The 22,379-nt window shown below is 39.8% G+C and overlaps 1 protein-coding gene across 3 annotated transcripts in view; it reads left to right on the top strand.

Moving 5' to 3' along the window:
• The window catches only part of ripor2 (RHO family interacting cell polarization regulator 2), an 82,024-nt gene that overhangs the window by 40,677 nt on the left and 18,968 nt on the right, over positions 1–22,379 (top strand). For all 3 annotated transcript variants that reach the window (XM_048615020.1, XM_048615027.1, XM_048615035.1), the window contains 7 exons: positions 2,667–2,730; positions 5,894–5,937; positions 6,228–6,353; positions 9,168–9,316; positions 9,565–9,694; positions 16,286–16,975; positions 20,609–20,775. In XM_048615020.1, coding sequence (XP_048470977.1) covers positions 2,667–2,730; positions 5,894–5,937; positions 6,228–6,353; positions 9,168–9,316; positions 9,565–9,694; positions 16,286–16,975; positions 20,609–20,775 — 1,370 coding nt within the window. The remainder of the gene's footprint in view (positions 1–2,666; positions 2,731–5,893; positions 5,938–6,227; positions 6,354–9,167; positions 9,317–9,564; positions 9,695–16,285; positions 16,976–20,608; positions 20,776–22,379) is intronic.

Here is a 22,379-nt window from a genome sequence, read left to right as displayed (position 1 = left end):
CACTCTCTTCTCACCAGCTCACTTTTTAAGTTCTGGGTAAGAAGGTCCATGGTGATCTTTTTGACTTGCTACCAGTTAAAGTTCTTTTGTGATGTACTAATGGTCACTTATGGGTCCCAACCTGCCACCACTCTGATTACCTGCCTCTAATATGGCTGGGAAGATGGCTATCTTCCCATCTAGGAAATCTTGGAGACCTGCCTGCTGTGTTGGGGAAGAGTCTCTAATTGCCCCAGTCTTGGAGTAATCAGAGGTGCAGATGGCAGACAAGAGCATGGCCTCTGAAATCTACTCCCCTATCCTTGTCTCGGACACCCCCTCCTCACATGAACCCCAAACCGTGAGAAGAATCCAAACTGTACTTCTTACTACCGGATCCTCCAAGGTGTAGCGTTTACACAAATGGACATTAGGACCCAGAGGCGGCTGGCTTCTGATTGGCTAACAGCTTCTGGTGACCTGGGGTGCAGTGTCAAGGCCTGTGATTCATCAACAAACTCTCATATGCTCACCTTTCCGCCCTTAATCAGCTGATTGGCAGGCTGGATATTTTTGGCTAAGTTTACTTGATATGGGAGGGGTGGTTCTTGCTCTTAAATGCTATCCCTACACAAACACAAAACGGGAAAATTCTACCTTCTGTCTATATTTTAGTGGAAATAAGTACATTGAAATCAGTGTTAGTTATATTGTAAGTAAGTCTTTTTGATCATTGACACAATGTTGTTAATAAATTTTTTTGTATTGCACAATTATACTTTATTAATAAAAATCATCTGTAAGTACATGTAAAGGTTCAAATTTAGTTCTGTGCATTCTTAGCAGAAACAAACAAACAACGCATTGGAATTTTTACGTTTCTGAGACTTCCCTGTGCTTGCAAAAACAAAGGCATTTTCTATTCACGCAGGAGACTATTTACATTCATTTTGAAGCGACGAGAGGGTCTGATAACTGAATGGACCCTTGTTAGATTTTGGCAGAAACAACTTATATGGTGGTCTTTCCCCACTGTACCTTGGTGGCAGCTGCTCCAAGCTTTAGTGCATCCCTCAGCACTTTATCCTGCACTTTGGAATATGACAGTCTCCAACACTTGGCTGAGGTTAATCTTTCCACTGGAAGACCAACAGGTTTTGGGTAGACCAAAGAGTGTCTTTCACCAAGTTGATGGTCTTCCAGGTGCAGTCGATGTTTGCTGATGTGTGCATCCCAGAGAACAGCCCATAGAGCACAAGAGTTCTGCATCACAGACCTGCTTGGGGTGAATGTCAACAAAAACCACTGCATCGCTCTCCAGACCTTCTTTGCATAGGCACATTCCAGTAGGAGATGTGTGACATAACACCCCCTCACCCTCAACCCATCCACGCACCCCCCCGAACAACTTCAAGGGTAATACGGAGTGGGAGAGAGAGTCTGGGCATACATCCGTCTGACAGGCAGTGCCCCTCTCATCACCAGCCAAGCGACATCGTGGTACCTGTTCAGAAGTTCTGGTGATGAGGTATTCTGCCAAATGACTTTGACAGTCTGCTCAGGGAACCACCCGATGGGATCCACCCTATCCTTTATCCGCAGGGTCTCGAGGAAGCTACATGCTCACCACTTCCTGATGGAGTTGTGGTCAATGAGGGTCAGGTGATATAGAATGGTTCAATTGCTCGGAGCATTCCGCACCACAGAGGCTAGGCCCATCCTTCGTAACATCGGGGACAGGTAGAACCTTGGTGTTTGCGTGCCAAGGGTCTACACACAGCTTGATGCAGCCACAAACAAAGGTGGCCAGCAGGATGAGAGCAGCATTGGGTATGTCCTCCCCCCCCCCCCCCTCCCCCCCCCCCCCCACTATCTAGAGCTTTATACATGGTGTTCCTGTAGACCATCTTTGACCCCCAGATGGAGTGGGAAGTGGCCCAGGTGACTGCAGTGGTACAGGCTCAGGGAATGCACCTGACATTGAGTTGGAAGTACATTCTAGGCTCAATATCTAAATGCATTTCAGCCATAAGGGTCCACACTCAAATATATTTGGGGTGACAGACCTAACACCTAAATCCTGGAATAAAAATAATATCCTGCAGATGCTTGAAATCTGAAATAAAAACAGAAATGTGAGAAACACTTAGCAGGTCAAGCTGATATGTGAAGAGATGCAAAGGAGAGAGACAGACCTGAAATTTTGTTCCAAAGAAGAATCATGATCAACTTGAAACTTAGTAGATTCTGCCAGACCTGTTGAGGATTTGAATTGATTTGATTTGATTTATCGTAGTCACGTGTACCTATGTGCAGTGAAAAGCTTTGTTTGCAGGCAGTACAACAGTACAGGCATTTCCAAAACTTTCTGTTTTTATCTAAATTCATGGACCAGGCAGACTTGTCTGTCTAAATTCCACATTTTATTCTCACAGCATAATACCTTGCATGTTTAACGATTTCCGTTTTGTGTGTGTAGTTTACTTGAGTTAAAGGAAGAGCAATTCATTTTCCTGCAAATCTTGAAATGTCCACGATACAGCATCTCACTGAACAATATGAGACACATCGCTGTTGGAGTTTCCACATTTACAGAAACTATTCTAGACTGTTCACCTTGACATTACTGGATTTAACGTGCTGTTCTGTGTGTGCCTTGTACTGACAGTAACTCCTTTCACCCTCAGGCATTATGCTCACTGGAGGGAGAGATTGGAAGCCTGCTGGGAGAATTTCACATTAAGATGAAAGGTAAGTATTAACAGAATAAATTTTTTTTTAAATTTATGGTCCGGGGAAGAGTGTGATTTTATGAGTTTTGGGGGTTGGGTGGGGGAGGAATAGGAGTTTATGCCTATTAGGCATTATAGTATGTTACAAATTTAAATGTGGAACACTGTTCAATCCAAATTAGAAAACAAAATAATTGAACTTCAGGTGTGAATCCAAGTAGATGGGGCTCCCTGCCAATATCACAGGCTCTCAAAATTCCCTTTCTATTGTTTCCTTTATTATTACATTGATCTTAACAAATATTATAATACAAATATTATCCTGAGGAATTTTTCCTGTCAAAGAATTTATCTCTTGTTCTGAGATAATATTCCTCAACAGGCTACAACATAGCAGATTGCACAGTGAGTTTGCAAACAGGGCTGGTTTTCTGTCCTCCCTTCAATTTCACTCTCACACCGTCCCTGTAACTTTCTCCCATCTATCATCGCTCCAAAGGTAGTGGGATGATAATGCCTGCATATGCCTTTAACCTACAGTTGCTCCTTTCCCTCTCAAATATTGCACCCAATGGAAAGCCTGCTAGGAGAACCTCTTGCTGGGATATGGCTCTATGCACCAGTAATCTAGTTCATGTACAAGAGAAGAAAGACTTGCATTTATTAGGCACCTATCAGAATCTCAGGATGTCAAAAAGCACTTTACAGTTAATAACATACTCTTGAGTTGTAGTTACTGTTGTATTATGCCATGTCCTTTATATGTTGCCTGTGACTATCAGTGGGTAGTTCACCTTCATGATTCATTATCCAAATGACTACGCCTTCCAGCTGAAATCATTGGATAAAATCAATCAACAGCTTTCTATCATCTATACAAATTAAATAGCCATTTAACTGCCTGAGAAATGCTTACAGCATCATATTTTTCATATTTGCAGTAACAAGCTCATCCTAGCTTCAGGAATGGACTATTTAAGAAATACACTCTCTTGTCATATCCTTACTGACTTGTAAATAACTAGACTTATTTTTGTTACATGTACTTTCTAATCAAGATGAAAAATTAGTGCCTGAGTGGGGATTGCTGAGTGAATTATGAAGTCAGCCACCCTCACCTCTAAGTTACAAGGTGTGAGTTCAAGTCTCAGTCCAAAGTGACACTTCAGTGCTGCATGATTCAAGTTGTTACCTTTCATAGAACATAGACATAGAACAGTACAGCGCAGTACAGGCCCTTCGGCCCACGATGTTGAGCCGAACTTCTACCCTAATCCTAAGGTCTATCTAACCTCCACCCCTACCTTATACTATCATCCATATGCCTATCTAATAGCTGCTTAAATGCCCCTAATGAGGCTGACTTCACTACCCTCTCCGGCAATGCATTCCACGCCCCTACCACTCTCTGAGTAAAGAACCTACCTCTGACGTCTCCCCTGTACCTACCTCCACTCACTTTAAGACTATGCCCCCTCGTAATAGCTACCTCCATCCTAGAAAAATGTCACTGGCTGTCCACTCTATCTATACCTCTGATTCAGGTGAAACTTTAAATCAATGCCCAAATTATAAACCAAGTCTATTCTCCTGAGTGGATGTAAAATATCCCATGACATCATGCAAAGAAGAAGGGTGGTTCCTGATCAATATTTATTCCTCTACTAGCTTAAATGAATAGCTTTTAAAAACCCAGAGAATGTTGGGGAAACTCAGCAGGTCGGGCAACTTTTCGTCATTTATATAAATAATTTGGATGTGAACATAGGAAGTGTGGTTAGTAAATTTGCAAATGACACCAAAATTGGAGATGTAGTGGATAGCAAAGAAGGTTACCTCAGAGCACAACAGAACCTTGATCAGATGGGCCAATGGGCCAATGAGTGGCAGATGAAGTTTAATTTAGATAAATGTGAGGTGCTGCATTTTGAAAAGGCAAATCAGGGCAGTACTTATACACTTAATGGTAAGGACCTGGGAGTGTTGTTGAACAAAGAGATCTTGGAGTGCAAGTTCATAGTTCCTTGAAAGTGGAGTCGCAGGTAGACAAGATAGTGAAAAAGGCGTTTGGTATGCTTGCCTTTACTGGTCAGTGCATTGAGTTTAGGAGTTGGGAGATCATGTTGCGGCTGTGCAGGACATTGATTCGGCCACTTTTGGAATTCTGCATGCAATTCTGGTCTCTCTGCTGTAGGAATGATGTTGTGAAACGCGAAAGGGTTCGGAAAAGATTTACAAGGATGTTGCTAGGGAGAGGATCTATAGGCTGGGGCTATCTTCCCTGGAACGTCGGAGGCTGAGGGATGATCTTATAGAGGTTTATAAAATCATGAGGGGCATGGATAGGGTGAACAGCCAAGGCCTTTTCCCTGGGTTAGGGGAGTCCAAAACTAGAGGGCATAAGTTTAAGGTGAGAGGAGAAGGATTTAAAAGGGACCTAAGGGGCAACTTTTTTACGCAGAGCGTGGTGCATTTATGGAGGCTGGTACAATTACAACATCTATAAGGCATCTGGATGGGTATATGAATAGGAAAGGTTTAGAGGGATATGGGCCAAACGCTGGCAAATGGGACTAGATTAATTTGGGATATCTGGACAGCACGGATGATTTAAATCAAAGTGTCTGTTTCCATGCTGTGTAACTCTATGACTCGAACCAACTTTCCTCTGTATTCCATCTCAGTGATGATTTAATGCTAAAAGTGCAAAAGAAGAAAACCTGCCTTTATTTTAACAGGATTCAGAGACTACATGTTATATAAAATATTTAAAGGCGGTTTAATGCTCAAAATAGCACCAAATGGACAAGTTACTCAAAGCATTTTTCAAAATCTAAAAACAAACTAAAGATTTAATTTTCCAATTGCCACAGTCAGTATTGAGCTTTGCCCCACCAAGAGCATGTTTCAGATACTCAGTTACCCATGATTTTCTGATCAAAACTGTGTAGTGTCCGCTTAAATTTCTGAAAAAAGTTCTTATTTCTGAAATAAATTCCAGGGATCTCACTAACAGTAAGAATCCGTAACATTTCCCCTTAACTGTTTATAAAGTAGAATTTGTGTTCATATTGGAAGTGTTTAAGTTTTTAATCCACCATCTGGGAATGTAAGGCTTTTTTATAAATTGCATACGAGCTTTAAACTCCAACTGTGATCCTGATATAATTTGCACTCCACAGGTTTAGCCGGTTTTGCACGCCTTTGCCCAGGAGATCAATATGAGGTAAGAGCTTTATCTTTTAGCTTTAAGTCATTCAGTAGGATAGGACATTTTGGTCCTTGTACTTCAAAGGATAGCTTGATCCTCTGTGAAGTGATAAATCACTCACCTCAATGAAACAATTAAAAAAAAAACTTTCCCCTTTTCTATTTGCTCACAGCAGCCATTTTGGCGTATGGACCAAAAGCAAAGTTTAAAGGGGGGAACAAAATGAGAAGTTGTTTTCAGATTTGAAATGAAATTTCAGATATTCATATGCAAAACACGCACTGACTGTTTTGTTCTTCAACAAGATCTTCATGCGCTATGGACGTCAAAGGTGGAAATTAAAAGGCAAAATAGAAGTAAACGACCGACAAAGCTGGGATGGAGAGGAGATGGTTTTCTTACCTCTGATTAATGAATTCTTCTCAATTAAGGTATTTATAGTAGACATATATAGATAGAGGGATAACTCTCACAAATTAGTGCAATGTTTAATCAAATTATATGTTGAGAACCGAATGAAGAATGATCAACTCTGGTTCTACTTATCCTGAAAGGTTTGACCCCTTGTCGTGTGATAACTGATCATGTGAGATCTGATTGCATTTTACAGTTAAAGGTTAAGCCTGCTGTAATTTATTGAACAGTTCTACAGCTACTTCTCCAGCAGTGCACACAGTGATGGTCAAATCTTTCTCCTCTCATCTAACGTAAATGCAAATTGAAATACCCAGGAAGTCGGGCTGCAGCTGTAGAGAAAGGAAAATGATAACATTTCACCAATAGCCTGAACTCCTTAACCAGAACACTGCACTGGCTGGGGATGAGGTTGCCCTCATCAATACATCACAGGTATTCCGTGGAATTCATTGAATTTCTACAGTGTGGAAAGAGTCATTCAGCCCATCGAGTCTGCATCGACTCTCTGAAGAACAACCCAACCAGACATAGCCCCTGACCCTATCCCCATATCCCCACACTTCCCACAGCTAATCCACCTAGCCTACACATCTCTGGACAGTACAGGACAATTTAGCATGGGCAATCCACCTAACCTGCACATCTTTGGACTGTGGGAGGAAACCTACGCAGAGACGGGGAGAATGTGCAAACTCCACACAACCAGTCACCCGAGGCTGGAATCGAACCTGGGTCCTTGGTGCTGTGATGCAACAGTGTTAGCCACTGATTTGGTGTTCACCAGCTTTTTACTACCTCAGTTTGTTTGATCAGTAGAGAATGTTCTGTTTGTCTGTTCTCTTCATTGAAGCCAATCTGCAGCAAGAATTCACACTGGATCTCAAATATGGCTTTTATGTTTCTCATTTCTCTCCTCATACTACCTTTTGATTTATGCAATTAGCAGCCACCCATCTCCTGTTCACTGGCTAACCAATGTAACAGCTTGCTCACTTTTTTGCTTTTTGTTTCAGTAGTTCCCTTTTCTGTTTCCCAGAATGGTTGCTCACTGTTTCATTCTATTTCTTCTTCTATGTTATTCATTGCAGTATCATCATTTTGTAAAGAAGGTCTGACTAAAAGAAACATTAGCGTTTTGTTTCTTCACAAGATGCTGCCTGACTAGCTGATCGTGACCATTCATTCTCTGCTTTTGCTTACGCTAGACGTGTTCTTTTTCTAAGAAAGCTACTGCAAAATGTGCAAGCAGGCAACATGACCCCACAAGAATGGAAAATTGCCAGGAGTGTTTTAGCTTTTGTGTTTTGTAGCGTGTGTGTGGAGTTTGTGGAGTTTGTGGAGTGTATGCTTTGTGGCAATACTTTAAAATCTTTCTATTCATCTTGTTTACCATGTGCTATAAAGTTAAATACATCCTCTGCTCTTCTTGTCTTCAAAGAGAATGTTTTCTTACAAACCTCTCTTGATTCGAAGCAATAGTAAGAATAGATCTAGAAACGGCTGAACACCCCATTGTCAGTCTCTACCAGGTGATGAAAGTAGAATCCATAATCATCCTTAAAGGGGAAGTGGATGAATATTCAACTGATAAAGGATTTAAAAAGGGAAAGTGAATAGGAAAGGAATAAGTGGATAGCTGTTTCAGAGACACAACACCAGCTTTCTCTGCACTGTAAAGTCTGTGATTCTCAAGGCAAAATTACTGCTGACATTTAGAGTTACGTCCAGCAACTATGGCTTTCTCCAGGCTCTCTGGCCTTATCAGTCCACTGCAAAAATACGACATTCAGATTTACGCAGTATCCGTGCAGAATTCAGAACTCCTTAGCAGAACATCTCTGTTTCATGTCAAGTAGTGCTCAGTCAATCCAATATGATCGCTTTTAATGATTCCAATGTCTACTAACTTTTTATTGTTTATGCATTCGGTACATGTTCACTTGGTTCTGTTGCTAGCACTTTTATCTTACAGAAAAGACTGTAGGTTTGACCACTTAATCAAGTCTCTTGTTGGCTTGAACAGTCTGCCAGCTCAGTTGCCCATTAAAGACCTTATAACTGTACTGTATTTGAGAAAGGGCAGATAGTTTAATTGTTCAAATTCCTCCCTCAATCATGACGACACACAGCACCTCTTACTGACATCTGTAGGGTTTTGATATCATAACTGTTTTTCTCTTAAATAGCATTTCAAAACTCGCTTTGTTGTGTGAAAAGTTTTGTGATAAACTAAACAAGTATAGGTATTATACAGTGTAATTTTGGAAGTCATCAGATATTTAAATTTTTTCTGTAAACTGTTTTGTGCAAATAGTAAAAAATGTAAACAGTTGAAAGGTGAGTGGTGATATTATCCATCGAAACAGCAACTTATGATGCAATGAGTGGATGATTTTGGTTTGACCTTTCTCCGCCAAGTGGTCTGCAATGTCAACCGTGTCGCTCTAGTAAGTGACTGATGGGGCTTTGATGTCACTTAAAAGGTGACAGCTAGGACCAATTTAGTTGAAGTATTCTTTCTTGTTTTCTGCTTTACACTGCCTGCAGGCTAACTGAGGGCAGCATTAACTCTGACCTGTGACCCCCCCCCATCCCCGCACCAAACCACCCTGCTACTTGCTTACAGAGTCCCTCGGCCCATGAAAGGTCTTACATGGTGGAAAATGTCATGTGTGACTCTTCATCAAAATGTACCTTTGTGAGAATCATCACAACAATGAAACAAGTCTATTGAGTTGCCAGCAAAGTTAATAAATTTATAGCCCAATATTTGAACTGGAAGTGATACTGACACTGACATAGTTTCTCTTTCTCTTTTTACTTTTCAGGTGTTGGAGTTGAAGGGATTGGCTACTCATCTCCTGGTTGGAAGTGTCATCTGTGAAACTAAGGACTTGTTCATAGCCAGACCACAAATGGTTGCCGTTGACATCAATGACCTTGGAACTGTTAAATTAAACCTTGAGGTCACTTGGTAGTAAGTATCACTTATTGACTGCAGCAATGCTTTTCACATTCCATAGATGGCAGTAGTGTTACTGGTCTATTCCTGTCATTACCTTTACTCAATTATTGTTTCTTATCAGAATAGGATATATTTTAAGATTTTTTTAAATGACCTTAAAACATACCATGAAAACAACATTTGATATTTATGTGAAGTGGTATTATGGAATGTGAGAAGTTTAAATATTCACTGTTATTGTGTACATGTTTTATCCACAGTCCATTTGACAAGGAAGACCTGACTCCATCCACCGGCAATCTGAATAAAGCCTCCAGTGTACAAAGACGATGTTCTGTCTACAGCCAAAACACCCCAGAAACCCCCACCTTTGAAGACTTCTCCTTCTTTGTAAGTAGTGTGCTCTATTTTGAAGTTTGTGCAAGATTACGGAAAATATTTTACAAGCCTAATAGTGATCAATAGACTAGTACAAAGTTTCAATACAGCAAGTTGGTTTTTCTTGTTTTCACTTCCTACATACTTTGCATCTTCATGTAATGAAATTCTGACATTAAGCAGACACTGGAATGTAAGCTGATATCTTATTATTGTAATACTACAATTGTCCACAATAAAGACAGTGTAGCCCAGAGGTTTAGGACACTACTTTTTTCACCTTTGGGACCTATCATGCACTAGTGGGATGAAATTCTCCTCTATCTGCTGATTGTATTGACTTAATATCATATAGTTCCAAATCAGTATGTAGAAAAACCTGAGCATAACTTTACATTACATATTTCACTAAAAAGTATTGACTGGTGTGGAATGTAGAGCTGTCACAATAGTGCAGCATGAATTGTTATTCTGTGAATCAAGTTATCTACGATGTAGGCAACTTCAAGGTGACAGGAAATAGGAAGCGTTCTGTTTCTTATTTGACATCCCTTAATGTAATAGATACAATTTCTATTGTATTATCTGATTTAACTTCAGATGAGGTATGGTTATATTTTCTGTGTGTTTATTATAATGGATAGAGTCTTTTGTGGGTAAGGGCATAACTCGGTGCCCATATTACTTACACCACTTCCTGCTTGGCCAGCACCACTAATATGTAAAACCTATTGTTGCATCCCCAAGATTTTGCTTCTAAGTTGAGTATTAAAAAAAAATCAAACATTAAACTTTAAATTAGCAACATCAAGAGTTCAATTGGCTGGAGGCATTTGTTCAGAAGAAAACAATCAAGTTATATACAATAATTACAAATAAATCAAAATAGCATAAATTAAAAACTGAGGAACAACAGGGAAGATAAGGCATACAGAATTGTTGAATTTTTAAATTGACTTTTCAGTGTTTATTTTACTTTTACATGATTAATACGTCAAAACTCCTAATATGTCAAGACTGCTAGTATGTCAATAATTGTTATTAAGATATTAAGGTTTGTTTCAGCTTCTTAGCTAGACCAGGGAGTTTTGAACTGCCAGTGACAACTACAGGCATTCTGAATATTCTGGTTCAGATGCTTAGTGAGCATTAGTATATAACTTTGCGGCAATTATAGTTGGGCAGTATTTGGGTACAATCAAATTTGGGTGCTGATTGTCAACTTCTTTAAAGCTATCCAGCAAATTGGTGTTGGGGTGGGCTAGGCAGGGAGATTCTTGTAAGCAGGGACTATATGGTTTTTCACAGGAACCTTCCAGAAGCACCAAGCTAGGTTCAACTGAACTGAGACCTACCTTGGCAGGTGTGTGTCCCCTTATGGTATGCAATGGGATGGTGGTTGAAAAGAAAAATGGTAAGCCAGGAAGATTTGATTGCCATTGCTACAGAGGCTAGATGGACATCATTAAGATGAAGGGAATAAATCACTGACAGTGTATGTTACTTTGTTTATGAACTCAGTGGTCTCTTACTTTCATTCATGGAACATGCTGTTACTGCGAGATTCCATACCGTGGAGTTTGTTTTCATGTCAAATGCTTCAGTGGTATAATGCTAATGGGCAGCTACTACCATGATTAAGTGGTTTGGTCACTGGGATTTGGTGTGGGGTCACTGATAGTTGGCAGTGGCAGGCACTATGGGATATTAGGGATATGTGTGTGTGGGAATTCTTAGAGAGGACAGGAGGGCACAGGGATTCTTCTTGGGTAGAAACAAAGAAAAACAGGCAGGATGGATGCGACTGCCTGTTTTACTGCCTGCTCAATATTTAGTCACATTAATCTAAATAGAACTGAAAATCAGGCAGGGTGTTTACCAAACCATCGTTCAGCAGGCTTTTGTTGTGTAACAGGACTTGCCTGCCTGCTGGAGAGCTGGCGAGAGTGCCCATTGCCTGTTTTTGGACGGGAAGCTGCTGAATCACAAACCATGTGATCAAGTAGTTGAGAACCCACTGGCATAGTTTTCCCGAAATTAGGTGCTGAAGGAGGAGGACCTGCTTACCGACAGCTTCTGCCAGTCAGAAGCCGGCAGCTTTTTGGATCAGCAGCATTACTGGGAGACTGGCCACTGGAAAGATAGCCATTGGAAGCTCAGGACCACAGAGTGATGCAGAATACTTCATTCTGACTGGTTAGCTTACGCTGCTTGATAACGTCACTATTTGTGGTGGCCTGGAGATCTACTGGACAATGTCAGATTCAAACTGGCATCAGGAGAGAAGAAATGCATGCCACACAGATCTCCAGATCATTGTAGATAGCCTTCTTTGAGGTTAGAGATGAGCAATGGCATTTTGCTGTTGACTAAAAGATCTGGGTCAATAACATTGTGTCATTTGTGGGACTTCCAAATGAAGTTGGGATTTAGACAACAGAAGCCATATCCTGAAGTTAACTTCAGGAGTCCTTCCTATTTTCAGATGTTGATATGGCTAACCAAGCAGACTTTATTTCCATTTGATGCTTCAGCCTCATTGACTAATTCACACTTCAGAGCATCAATTACCACTTTTCTCTTCGACATTCGTTATTTGAGAAAGATGGCCTGAAATCTGGTTGATGCATTCAGGTCTCATGAAAAATTCATAAAGTACATTTTTGTCAGGTTCTAGAGGACTGTGCTCATGAATTGAACTTAATCCAGCTCTGAACTCTTCATCACGTCACCAGATGTAAAGATTTGGAGTCAGAGAATTGAATACCCATTTCATATTTTGAAGATTCTTTTTTATTTCAATAGCAAGAGGTTTTCCTTGAGGCCAGTTGCGTAGAATGCCCTACGTACCTCCCACTGAATAAGACTCAACATGCCATAGTTGTCCTTGCGATTTTGGGTCACAGGTTTCATAAGCCTTTTCTGAGATAATTTGGTACAAATCTGAATTGCAGGGTATATAAAATGTGCTGAATGTATAGAATTTGGAGGGGAAACGGGTCTAGATTTTAGAAAAGATACATGGCCACAGAGATTCAGTTTGGGTAGAAACAAAACAAAATGGATAGGATTGATTTCAGCTGCTTGGTATTCTGTTCATCCAATCTTCATTGACATTGACCTTAAAACTTTGAATATCTTGTTTCCAGTGGTGTATCCTAACTTATCACATAGAAACTTAGTGAGATTTTGCTTACATGTTTAAAGTTTAAAGAAAGAAAGAGCTTAAATTTAAATATCATTTGTAGAGGGTTTTAGGATGTCAAAGTGTTAAAGAAGTGATTAATCTTTTCCGGGCCTTTAATCTTTGCCTACTATCTTCCCATAATAAATACACCACCAGTGACTTAACTATAGTTTCTTTTAAATATTCAGCTTCTTCCATTAAGCATTTACCACGTTTACTAACCCTTTGAATTTTGACATGCCAAGAAATGCCTGCAGCCATCACCAGACAGACTACAGCTGTCATTCATAGATGCTCTTCGGGACACGTTCTTTGACAAACTCAGACGGAGTCGCTCATTCAGTGACCTGCCATCTCTTAGGCTGCGTCCTAGGGAAAGGCTGGAACTCTATGTGAGTCCCCTTTGTGGGAGTGATTTCTTTCTGTGATTGGGATCTTGCCAGTCGCATGTATGTTTGTTCCTGTAACAGCAGTTGCTGATCTAGTAGATCTATGCGCATCATTCCACTCCCTCGTGATAGTGTGACAAAGCAAAAAAGTCCTCACAGATAACCAAATTCTTTTATGAATAAACCAATGGAGAACAATTATAGCTGATAGGAAGCCCAGTTGTTTTCAGATGTGAGTTATTGAAATTCCTTATTTGCCAACTTGTGACAATGTATTGGCATATACCTGGTGTTTGGATTCCAGGTAAGCTTTAACAGTTATCCCCCATCTGGTGCTCCTCAGTAGTCTCATCAAATATTACCTGAAGGCACCTACATTTCAGAGGTCGCATAATTGACATGGATTTATTTGTGCCCAGTCACGGATGCCAACCCTGGCAGACACCTGTGGTAAGGATTCTGGGATGGAAATCCAGTTGCTGTAATTGTTCATAGAATCTCTACAGTGTGGAAGCAGGCCCTTCGGCTCAACAAGTTCACACTGACCCTCAGAGCATCCCACCCAGACCCATCCCCCTATAACGCATCTAATCTACACATCCCTGAACACTTTGGGCAATTTAGCATGGCCAATCCACCTAGCCTGCACATCTTTGGACTGTGGGAGGAAACTGGACCACCCGGAGGAAACCTACGCAGACATGGGGAGAATGTGCAAACTCCACACAGACAGTTGCCGAGGCTGGAATCGAACACAGGTTCCTGGCACTGTGACACAGCAGTGCTAACCACTGAGCCACTGTGCGTTACAGGCTTTGGAGCAGAAAACAGCTGAAAGATCTCCAGACTCTCAAGGGTCTCTAAGAAGTCAAGAAAAAGGTGCCACTTTGACATTTTGCCATCTGTGGTTTTATTGCCTGCCCCCACCACCTCACATCCACCAATTTTGACGGGGACTTGGCCAAGAGCTACTCCCTGTTATTTAATGGTCTGATGGACATGCAGGATGTTGAGATGGGATGGCCTGTTAAGACCATTCCACCTCATTTCTGTTGGCTCTCCACCCTTCTTAGAGGATCCTCGTGAAATCCCAATCATGTAGAAAGGAGCAAAGATCGTGAATTATGCGTCTCAAGCTTTTTCTCCTGTGCTTTGCACCAATAAACTCGGTATTGCAGCTGGAAATCTGATCAATAATTTGCTGCTGTCCAATTTTGTTGATTACCCATTATGAAGATCTCTCTATTGCCTGAATATTAAAACTTAAGATGAGAAATTAGTTTTATCCATAATCACTATTTATCTGCCCAAATCCCTCCTTTGTTGTAACAAGTACTCTAATTAAGCTCCTTGCATCCTACCTGTCTACATTCGTGTTGACAACTACGAGGTTAGGCCTAGACACCTTACTGCAAATGATAGCTTACCCATGGCACTGATTTACAATAGATGTCAACTATAGGTATATTCCTTGAGGGATTGGTATGTATTTTTACATGGTTTGGTTTGAGAAGTATAAAAGAAGTTTGTTTATATCATTATTTATGTTACATAATGTACTCATTAATAATGATGAAACGCATACTTCTAAGTAGGAAATGGAATAATATTCCTTTTCCAGTGGCTGTGGCATCAGGCAACTGATGTCCCAATATCTGATTCCTTTCTTTATACCATGCATGATATTGTCATATGTGCATTGTTTGACCTTAAATACACCGGAGTGTACAAACACCAACACTACCAGAAACAGCATTGAACCACTTGTTTGGCATCTGATCATCGCAGAGTTAACTTGACAAGCTTCAAACCAGAGGCTGAATCTTTGAGATGATAATTACAATTACAAAGCAAAAATTCTTTTTCAAATTTATTAAACTGCTCTTCAGTTTCAAACTAATTTAATTCTGCAGATATAGACATTTTGCAGCAAAATTTAATAAAGTAGACATTAAGCACAATAGTCCCAGCTTAATTATTTCAATTTGCTCCACAAAAACAAATTTAATGATGCTGTATATTTCACTTAAGGGACATTTTTAAATAAAAAATTGAGTTATTAAAATTACCTCATTGGTTTGTTTGTATATTAACTACTAAATAAAACTGTACAGAATTATTTACAACACCTTGTTGCAAAATCTGAGGGTGGATAGTGTTGATGTTTTCCAGTTTGTGATTGCTAGTAATGTCACAAAAAACATTTTGGCATCTTTGTATCTCATTTATACAAGTCTCCAAGGTTTCCATACTCATTGCATGTTGAATTAAAGCATCTTTTTTATTGTCTGCTGTTAATTGCATCTTGCTTCTTTGTCTCATCCAGTTCTAAATTGGAGTATAAGCTGTAAGAGCAGCTTGAATATTGTAAAATATCAAAATGGACCATAATTTTCTTAATAGTTATTATAGTCTTTTTCTGAAGCTCCTCAAAGGTCCTAGGGTGTCATTTTTATCTTAAGAAGTAGTGAAAAGCAGGTAATATAAATTCCTGTTATACATCTCTTCTGATTTTCACCTATATTGACTCAAGCATTCTCCTTCTGATGAAGGAGTATATTTTAGGAAGTCTCAACTTTAATCCTAACTTTTATTTTGTAGAATAGAATGGAACAGAAACAGACTATTGCTCTCATATCAAAGATGGTGGTGACAGGACAAATAATTCACTATGATTTGATGCTGTAAATATTTTTTAGTAAAGGTTTCAAATATTTGACTTCAAAGTCTGAATGATCCAAAGTTTATTAACAATAAAGGAGATTTGATTCTCCACCTTCCCAAACCGTTTTTATGATATAAGTTTGTCTGTTTATACTACCCATCTTTGAGGTGAGACCTTGCCAGCTGCCATTGCCCTGTGACAATGACACTTTTAACAACTACATTATATGCTACTTCTTGACATTTTCTTTGGTCCATTTTGATCAATACTTGTCCAAAACTGCCATGATATTTGTAAAGGTGGTCCTTTTCTTAAACTGTGTCTATCTGCATATTTTTACAGCAGGGTTTTTTTTATTCCAGTCTTCGCAGCTTGAGGATGACATCTTTGATAATGAGAACTTGACCAGTGAGTCCATTTCATTTAACCATGGCTACCTTACAAATGGCACATGTTTCAGCCAGCCTAGTTTGACACCCACTGGCCGGGTTTACTCCAATCCTGAAATCACAGTGACTCCACCCGATATTCAAGATGAAGACTATGAATCTCAGATTTCGGCTGCTGAGACAAATGATATATCAATAGCAGCAAACGAAACAGAGAGAACTGGTGATCCAAATGCACTTCAATCAGACCAAGGAGAAGAGGTGACAGATATTGGAGACCTGTCGTCTGTACAAGTAGGATGCCAGAAACAGGGATCTAGCCAAGAAACAGGCATATTTTTAGAATCCAGTGACACAGTGGGAATCCTTCAAGATTCAGATGAGCTGTCTGATGTAAAACCTGTTGAATTGGATGCATATGAAGGCAATCTAACCAAACAATTGGTGAAGCGATTAACTTCAACAGAAAGGTTACTAGCTCCTGATGGACAAGAATTCGATGCCTGTATATCGAGCGGATGTGAAGGAACCAGGCCAGTGCTGGAGATGAGCCTGGAGGAAGCTCTGCAGGGTCTTCTTCTATCATTGGAGCCACACAAAGAGCAATATAAAGAGCTTCAAGATTTAGACCAAGAAGTCATGAAACTTGAGGACCTGTTAAAGGTCAGTATTTTCAGATGAATCTGATCCATAAAGTGCAAGCATACAATTATTGTTTTATGTAGACTCGTCCTATAGTTAAAAAAACTGCTTGATGTAAGCCTGTCTACATGAAATATCAGTTTGTATGAATGTGTACCAGAGAATCAGTGATGGTGGTGCCCATGTATCCAGATGAGGAGAAATTGGACACAAAGTCCTCTGGCTACTCACAATTGGAGATGATGTCTTTTTAAAAATATCTTCCCACTACTGAAGTTAAGCTAACTGGCCTATAGTTACCTGCCTTTTGTCTACTTCCTTTTTTAAACAGTGGTGTCACATTGGCTATTTTCCAATCTGCAGGAACCACCCCAGAGTCCAGTGAATTTTGGTAAATAATTACTAGCGCATTTGCTATTTCCCCCATCACCTCTTTTAGGATCCTGGGATGCAATTCGTCAGGACCAGGAGACTCGTCTACCTTTAGACCCATTAGCTTGCCCAGCACTGCCTCCTTAGTGAAAATGATAGTGTCTAGGTCCTCACCTGCTATAACCACCTTGCCATCAGTTTTCGGCATGTTATTTGTGTCTTAATTGGGCCAAGGAAGCTACTTTGGCAACAAGTATGTTCTAAATGCAGTTGTATCTCCTCCCAGAGGTTTCCTATGTCTGGAATTGTGCCCTGAGATTGGAAAATTGCCAGTGTCAACCCAGGATTAAAAAATAGGACCTTTATAAACTAGAAGGTTATTGGCTGATTAATCTAACATCTGTCATGAGGAAGTTATTGGGAAATGTTATAAGACCACTTGGGCAGACACGAACTGACCAGAGAGAGGCAGTAGGGGGTTTTGTGATGGGTAGGTCATGTTTATAGGACCTGCTTGAATTGTTTTTGGGGCATTATCTTAGATAAGGGAGTGTCTCTGGATGTTGTTTATATGGACTTCTAGAATCCATTCAACAAGTTGCACATAAAGAGTCTCTTACGAGAAATGAGAGTACATTGAATTGGAAACAATCTTACTAACACTGATGAGTAATGAGTTAGAAGGTGTGAAACAGACAGTAAAATAATGGGTCATAGCGTAGTCAAGAAGTCTCTGTTGACATTCCCAAGAATCTAAGCTCATGCCTGTCCTTTTCACTATGTTTTTAAACAACTTGGATGAAGTAATGGAAAACCATATATCCAAGTTTGCTGAAGACACTAAGTTAGGCATCACAGTAAAAAGTGTAGATGGAAGCAAAAAGTTGCAACGGGACATTAATAGATAATAATAGATAATAGATGGACAAAATGGAGCAGGTGTTCAATGTGGGGTGGTGTGAGGTGATTTACCTTTGGATCAAGGAAAGATAGATCAGAACATTTTTTGAATAGTGAGAAATGAGAAGCTGTAGAGAAGCAGAAGTTTTACAGCCAGATTTTCGAGAAGTCAGGTCAATTCTAGAGCCCTTTAAAAATGACAAGTAGGACCTGATTCTAGGCTCCCCACCCCTGTTCTCAGTCACAGATATTTTCACCAGGGTGGGATATGGGTATGAATAATGAGGCCACATAACTTACCCCAGTCTGGCTGTTTGCATTGTGGGAAAAGGCATCTCATAATTCCACCAAGTTTGACCTTCACAATTTTTATGAAGTTGGACACCCTTCTTGTGGATGAATAATGGCCAGTGGCTCCTCAGAGGAGTTGTGAACTCTACTCTGAATTTCAGAAATCTTTTCGAAGGTACAATTTAAAAGGTTTTGCTATTCACTCTCCATGCACACCCCCATGCCCTTTCCATGCCTTCTATGCTACCTATGCCATGCGCCCCACTCCAGATTCTCCTTATCCACTGAACTAATATGCACCAAAGAAACCAATGACCTTTATGATATAGCAAGTTTGGAAGTGCCTTAAAAAAACACCCATTCAAAAATCTGCTTGAAAAGAAACACTGCTGTTACAAACCTATGACAGTGTCAATCAGAAGTACTATTGTGTTAACATAGAAGATTTAACACACATCATAATAAACAAAGAAATATGTATTAAGATGGGGCAAAGAAGCTTGGACTTGACATAGGGAATGGACCGGGGCAAGGATAAAGTTGGAAAGTTGAATAACCTTTAATACAACTAGGATGAAGTCCATGAGAAATTGGCAGACCTTCTAAATTCACCAGTCTCTGTGACCACATCCAGTCTGCATCAATGGTCAACAGGTCTGACTTGATCCTGCTCCTGTATCTCCAAAGCAAAATTGGGCTTGCAGGAGTCAATTTTACACAGATGGGTCTGCCATGTTGAACAGTTTCTCAACTTGATGTTTCCACCTCGATGGTGAAATTCAGGCTTTTAGTGTCTAAGTTCTGGGATCTTTTAAGGCCAGTGGGTTATTGCAAAAGATTTTAATGGTTGTTGGATATTAACTTTTATCTCAAGGGATGGAAGCTAATTTACGGCAACTTTAAGCACAAGTTTAGCTCCAGCTGGAGTACTGCATTCAGCACTGGACATCAAACTTCTGGAAGGCCATACTGGCCCTGAAGTGGTTGCAAAACAGTTTCACCAGATTGACACTGGGGCTAAAAGGATTGAATTAATGAGGACAGATTGCGTTGACTAGGCTTGTATTCCTTCAAGTATAGATTAGGGGATAATCTAATAAATCTTTTAAGATAATTAAGAGTAAATAACGAGAAACTATTTCCTCTAGTAAGGGTGTTAAACACAAGTGCCGAATATTGAAATTAGAGCTAGTGCATTCAGAGGTCATGTCAGGAAACATTTCTTCTCATAATTATTTATGAAATGCAGCCACTGTTGTTATGTGGGCAGAGTGAATAAATTACATAGAATAGGTTTTCTGAGCTCTGCTTCTGACATAGATGGGAGCATCAATCAGCATTCCCAATTTAAACAACCCTAATCTTTCATCGTTGATTTAAATCAGGGGAAAAATTAGAAGCAATGAAAATTGGGCCCAGTGGCCTCTGTGCCCAATTCTCCAATCAGCAGTCACGATTTTATAATGTAAGTTCAAAATGACAACTTTTATGAAGACAATGGTAAGCATAAAGATCTACTATAGTGGTAACACCAGCAGTGATTTGTGTCAAAGTTCAATGTTTTGTTCATTTGCAATGAATTTAGAGTATTGTATGTGAGCATGATAGAGTGTTCCCATTTTCAAAATTGAAAGTGTAGCAACAACCCTCCCTCCCCTTTCTCCTCTAGTCACCCAATTGGGAGTAATGCTGACTTCAAGTTTCACAGCATTCCATGATTCCCTCGGACCATGCACCAATCATAGCCGAGAGAGAAGAGAATGCAGATGACCTCCTCTGTCTCTGTGCTGCTTTGAACTAGCAAGAATTGATCCACAATGACTGTTCCCCAGCCATTGCCACACATCTCCTTGATGGTAGTAGAGAGATTCAGGATCCAAAGGAGATCAGTTACCATAGATGGTAACATTCTGTGCCATCCTCTGCTCTAACACACCAAATCAAATTACAATAATTTGCTGCCCTGATAATTGAATTCTTACCTCTATTTTCATTAATTTTTAAAAGAAGTGCTAATCTCTTTGGCTTCTTTCTTTGTCAACCTACTCATATTTTAATTCCGTGATTCTCACTGATTCATTCCGCTTGCAGTGCAAACCGAATACAAACAGAAGCAGATCATCCAGTTTAAGTCTGACTGTTGAAAGTGCTTTAGAAAGCTTTGACTTCCTAAACACATCAGATTTTGATGAGGATGATGGTGGTGATCATGATGCCAACTCTGAATGTTCTGACATTGAGGCTCGGAAAAATATTTGGTAAGTTTATCGAGTTAAATTCAGGGTGAAGATTATACTAAACTTCTTCATACCTGGCATAAGGAAGATGTTACTTTAGAAAGGTCAGTTTTTATTTATCACAATGCTTAGGAATGATTTTACGAAGATATAACAGACACAGATTATTGTGAACATATTAACCGGTGTTTTCTAACTGATGGGAAAATAGTTTAACAAGTGGAAACCTAGCCAATTTTAATGACAGGGCCTAATCAGCATGTTACTGGCCAACATCTGGTGAAAACCATAGGAAAGTTGGTGGGAAAGAATTGCACATTGGTTAAAACCAGACAACTCAGTCACAAAACTGTGCACAATTTAAGCATGGAGATAGATTTGGAGGTGGCCACAAAGGTTTGATGGTGATGTTAATGTGGGGTGAAGGAGGGAATAACTACACTTCCCTTGCAGGACCTGGTGGAACACTCCTGCTCTGCCTGGTCCTAAAAGGGAAAGAAATACACTCCTAGACACATGTCTTCTACTAATGTTTCTCCTGTTGCTAGTTTCAGACAATTAAGAAAACTGCAGTCACTTAATTGCTCTGGTCAATGTTAAAGTGGCTATTGGATCCTTTTCTAAGTTTTCACGACAAACAAAAACCTCCCCAGTTTTGTCTCAGTGGGTTTGATATCTGTAATTTAAAATTTCTGACGGGGAGAGGGGTAGTTTGGGCAGAATGTGATAAGATGAATCTCTTGCTCTGTTTTGATAGTCCTGTCCAGCTTCCACACAGATTCTTTGCACTATAGATACATTTGTTACTGAAAGGGGACAAAAAAAAAGCCCTTTCTTAGCAATGCCAATATGGCTTTCGCACAAAGTCACTTATTACATTTGTGCAATATGCCACTGAATGCAGGAAATTTATGTCTTGTGTAATTATTTATAAGTGAGTTAAAACTGAGAATTTATCTCAGAAGGGATACACATCACAAGATCTGCTGTGGATGTCTGTGTGCCTAATTCATGGCCTTCCTGACTCCCCACATACAATGATTTTTGAGCTCAATTCCCCAATTATCACTTCTATTCAGCAATGTTTTGCTCATGAAACCCAAACTTGAAAACATAGTTTAATATATTCTTAGATTTCTTTTATTCTGATTGCCTCAGCTCTTAAAGCCTCTTAATATCTAATTATGTGGTTTAAGTTTTCATGTAGAGATTGATTGATTGAATTAGTAGATCTGGTTGGTCTGTGTCTCTAAAACTGGCAAGGTATCATACAAGTTGTCACCTGAGATGTTCAGCTGCTTAATTGGTGGCTGTCCACAGGAGCACAGCCTGAATGCAAGGAACGCTGGTGGTGACTTGAGGTTAGAAATAATCTAAAGGAGAAAGAAGCTGCATTTACGCGGTGACTTACAGAATGTTCTAAAGTACTTTGCAATCGATGAATTATTTTATAATGCAGTTACAGAGAGAGATCCCAAAAAATGATTGTGATGAATGATCACTTAATCGGTTTCAGTGCTGTTGACTAAAGAATGAATATTGGCAGTGATGAGAAAGAGCATCAATGGGTACTATCATTTCCTAACATGGCAAATTGACCTGTCTAGTTTAACTTTGCAGCGCCA

The sequence above is a fragment of the Rhincodon typus genome, chromosome 2, assembly GCF_021869965.1.
Source record: "Rhincodon typus isolate 14 chromosome 2, sRhiTyp1.1, whole genome shotgun sequence".
In the NCBI taxonomy this organism is placed as follows: Eukaryota; Metazoa; Chordata; class Chondrichthyes; order Orectolobiformes; family Rhincodontidae; genus Rhincodon; species Rhincodon typus.
Note: the sequence above shows the minus strand (reverse complement) of the source record. Positions and strands in the feature narration are given on the sequence as shown.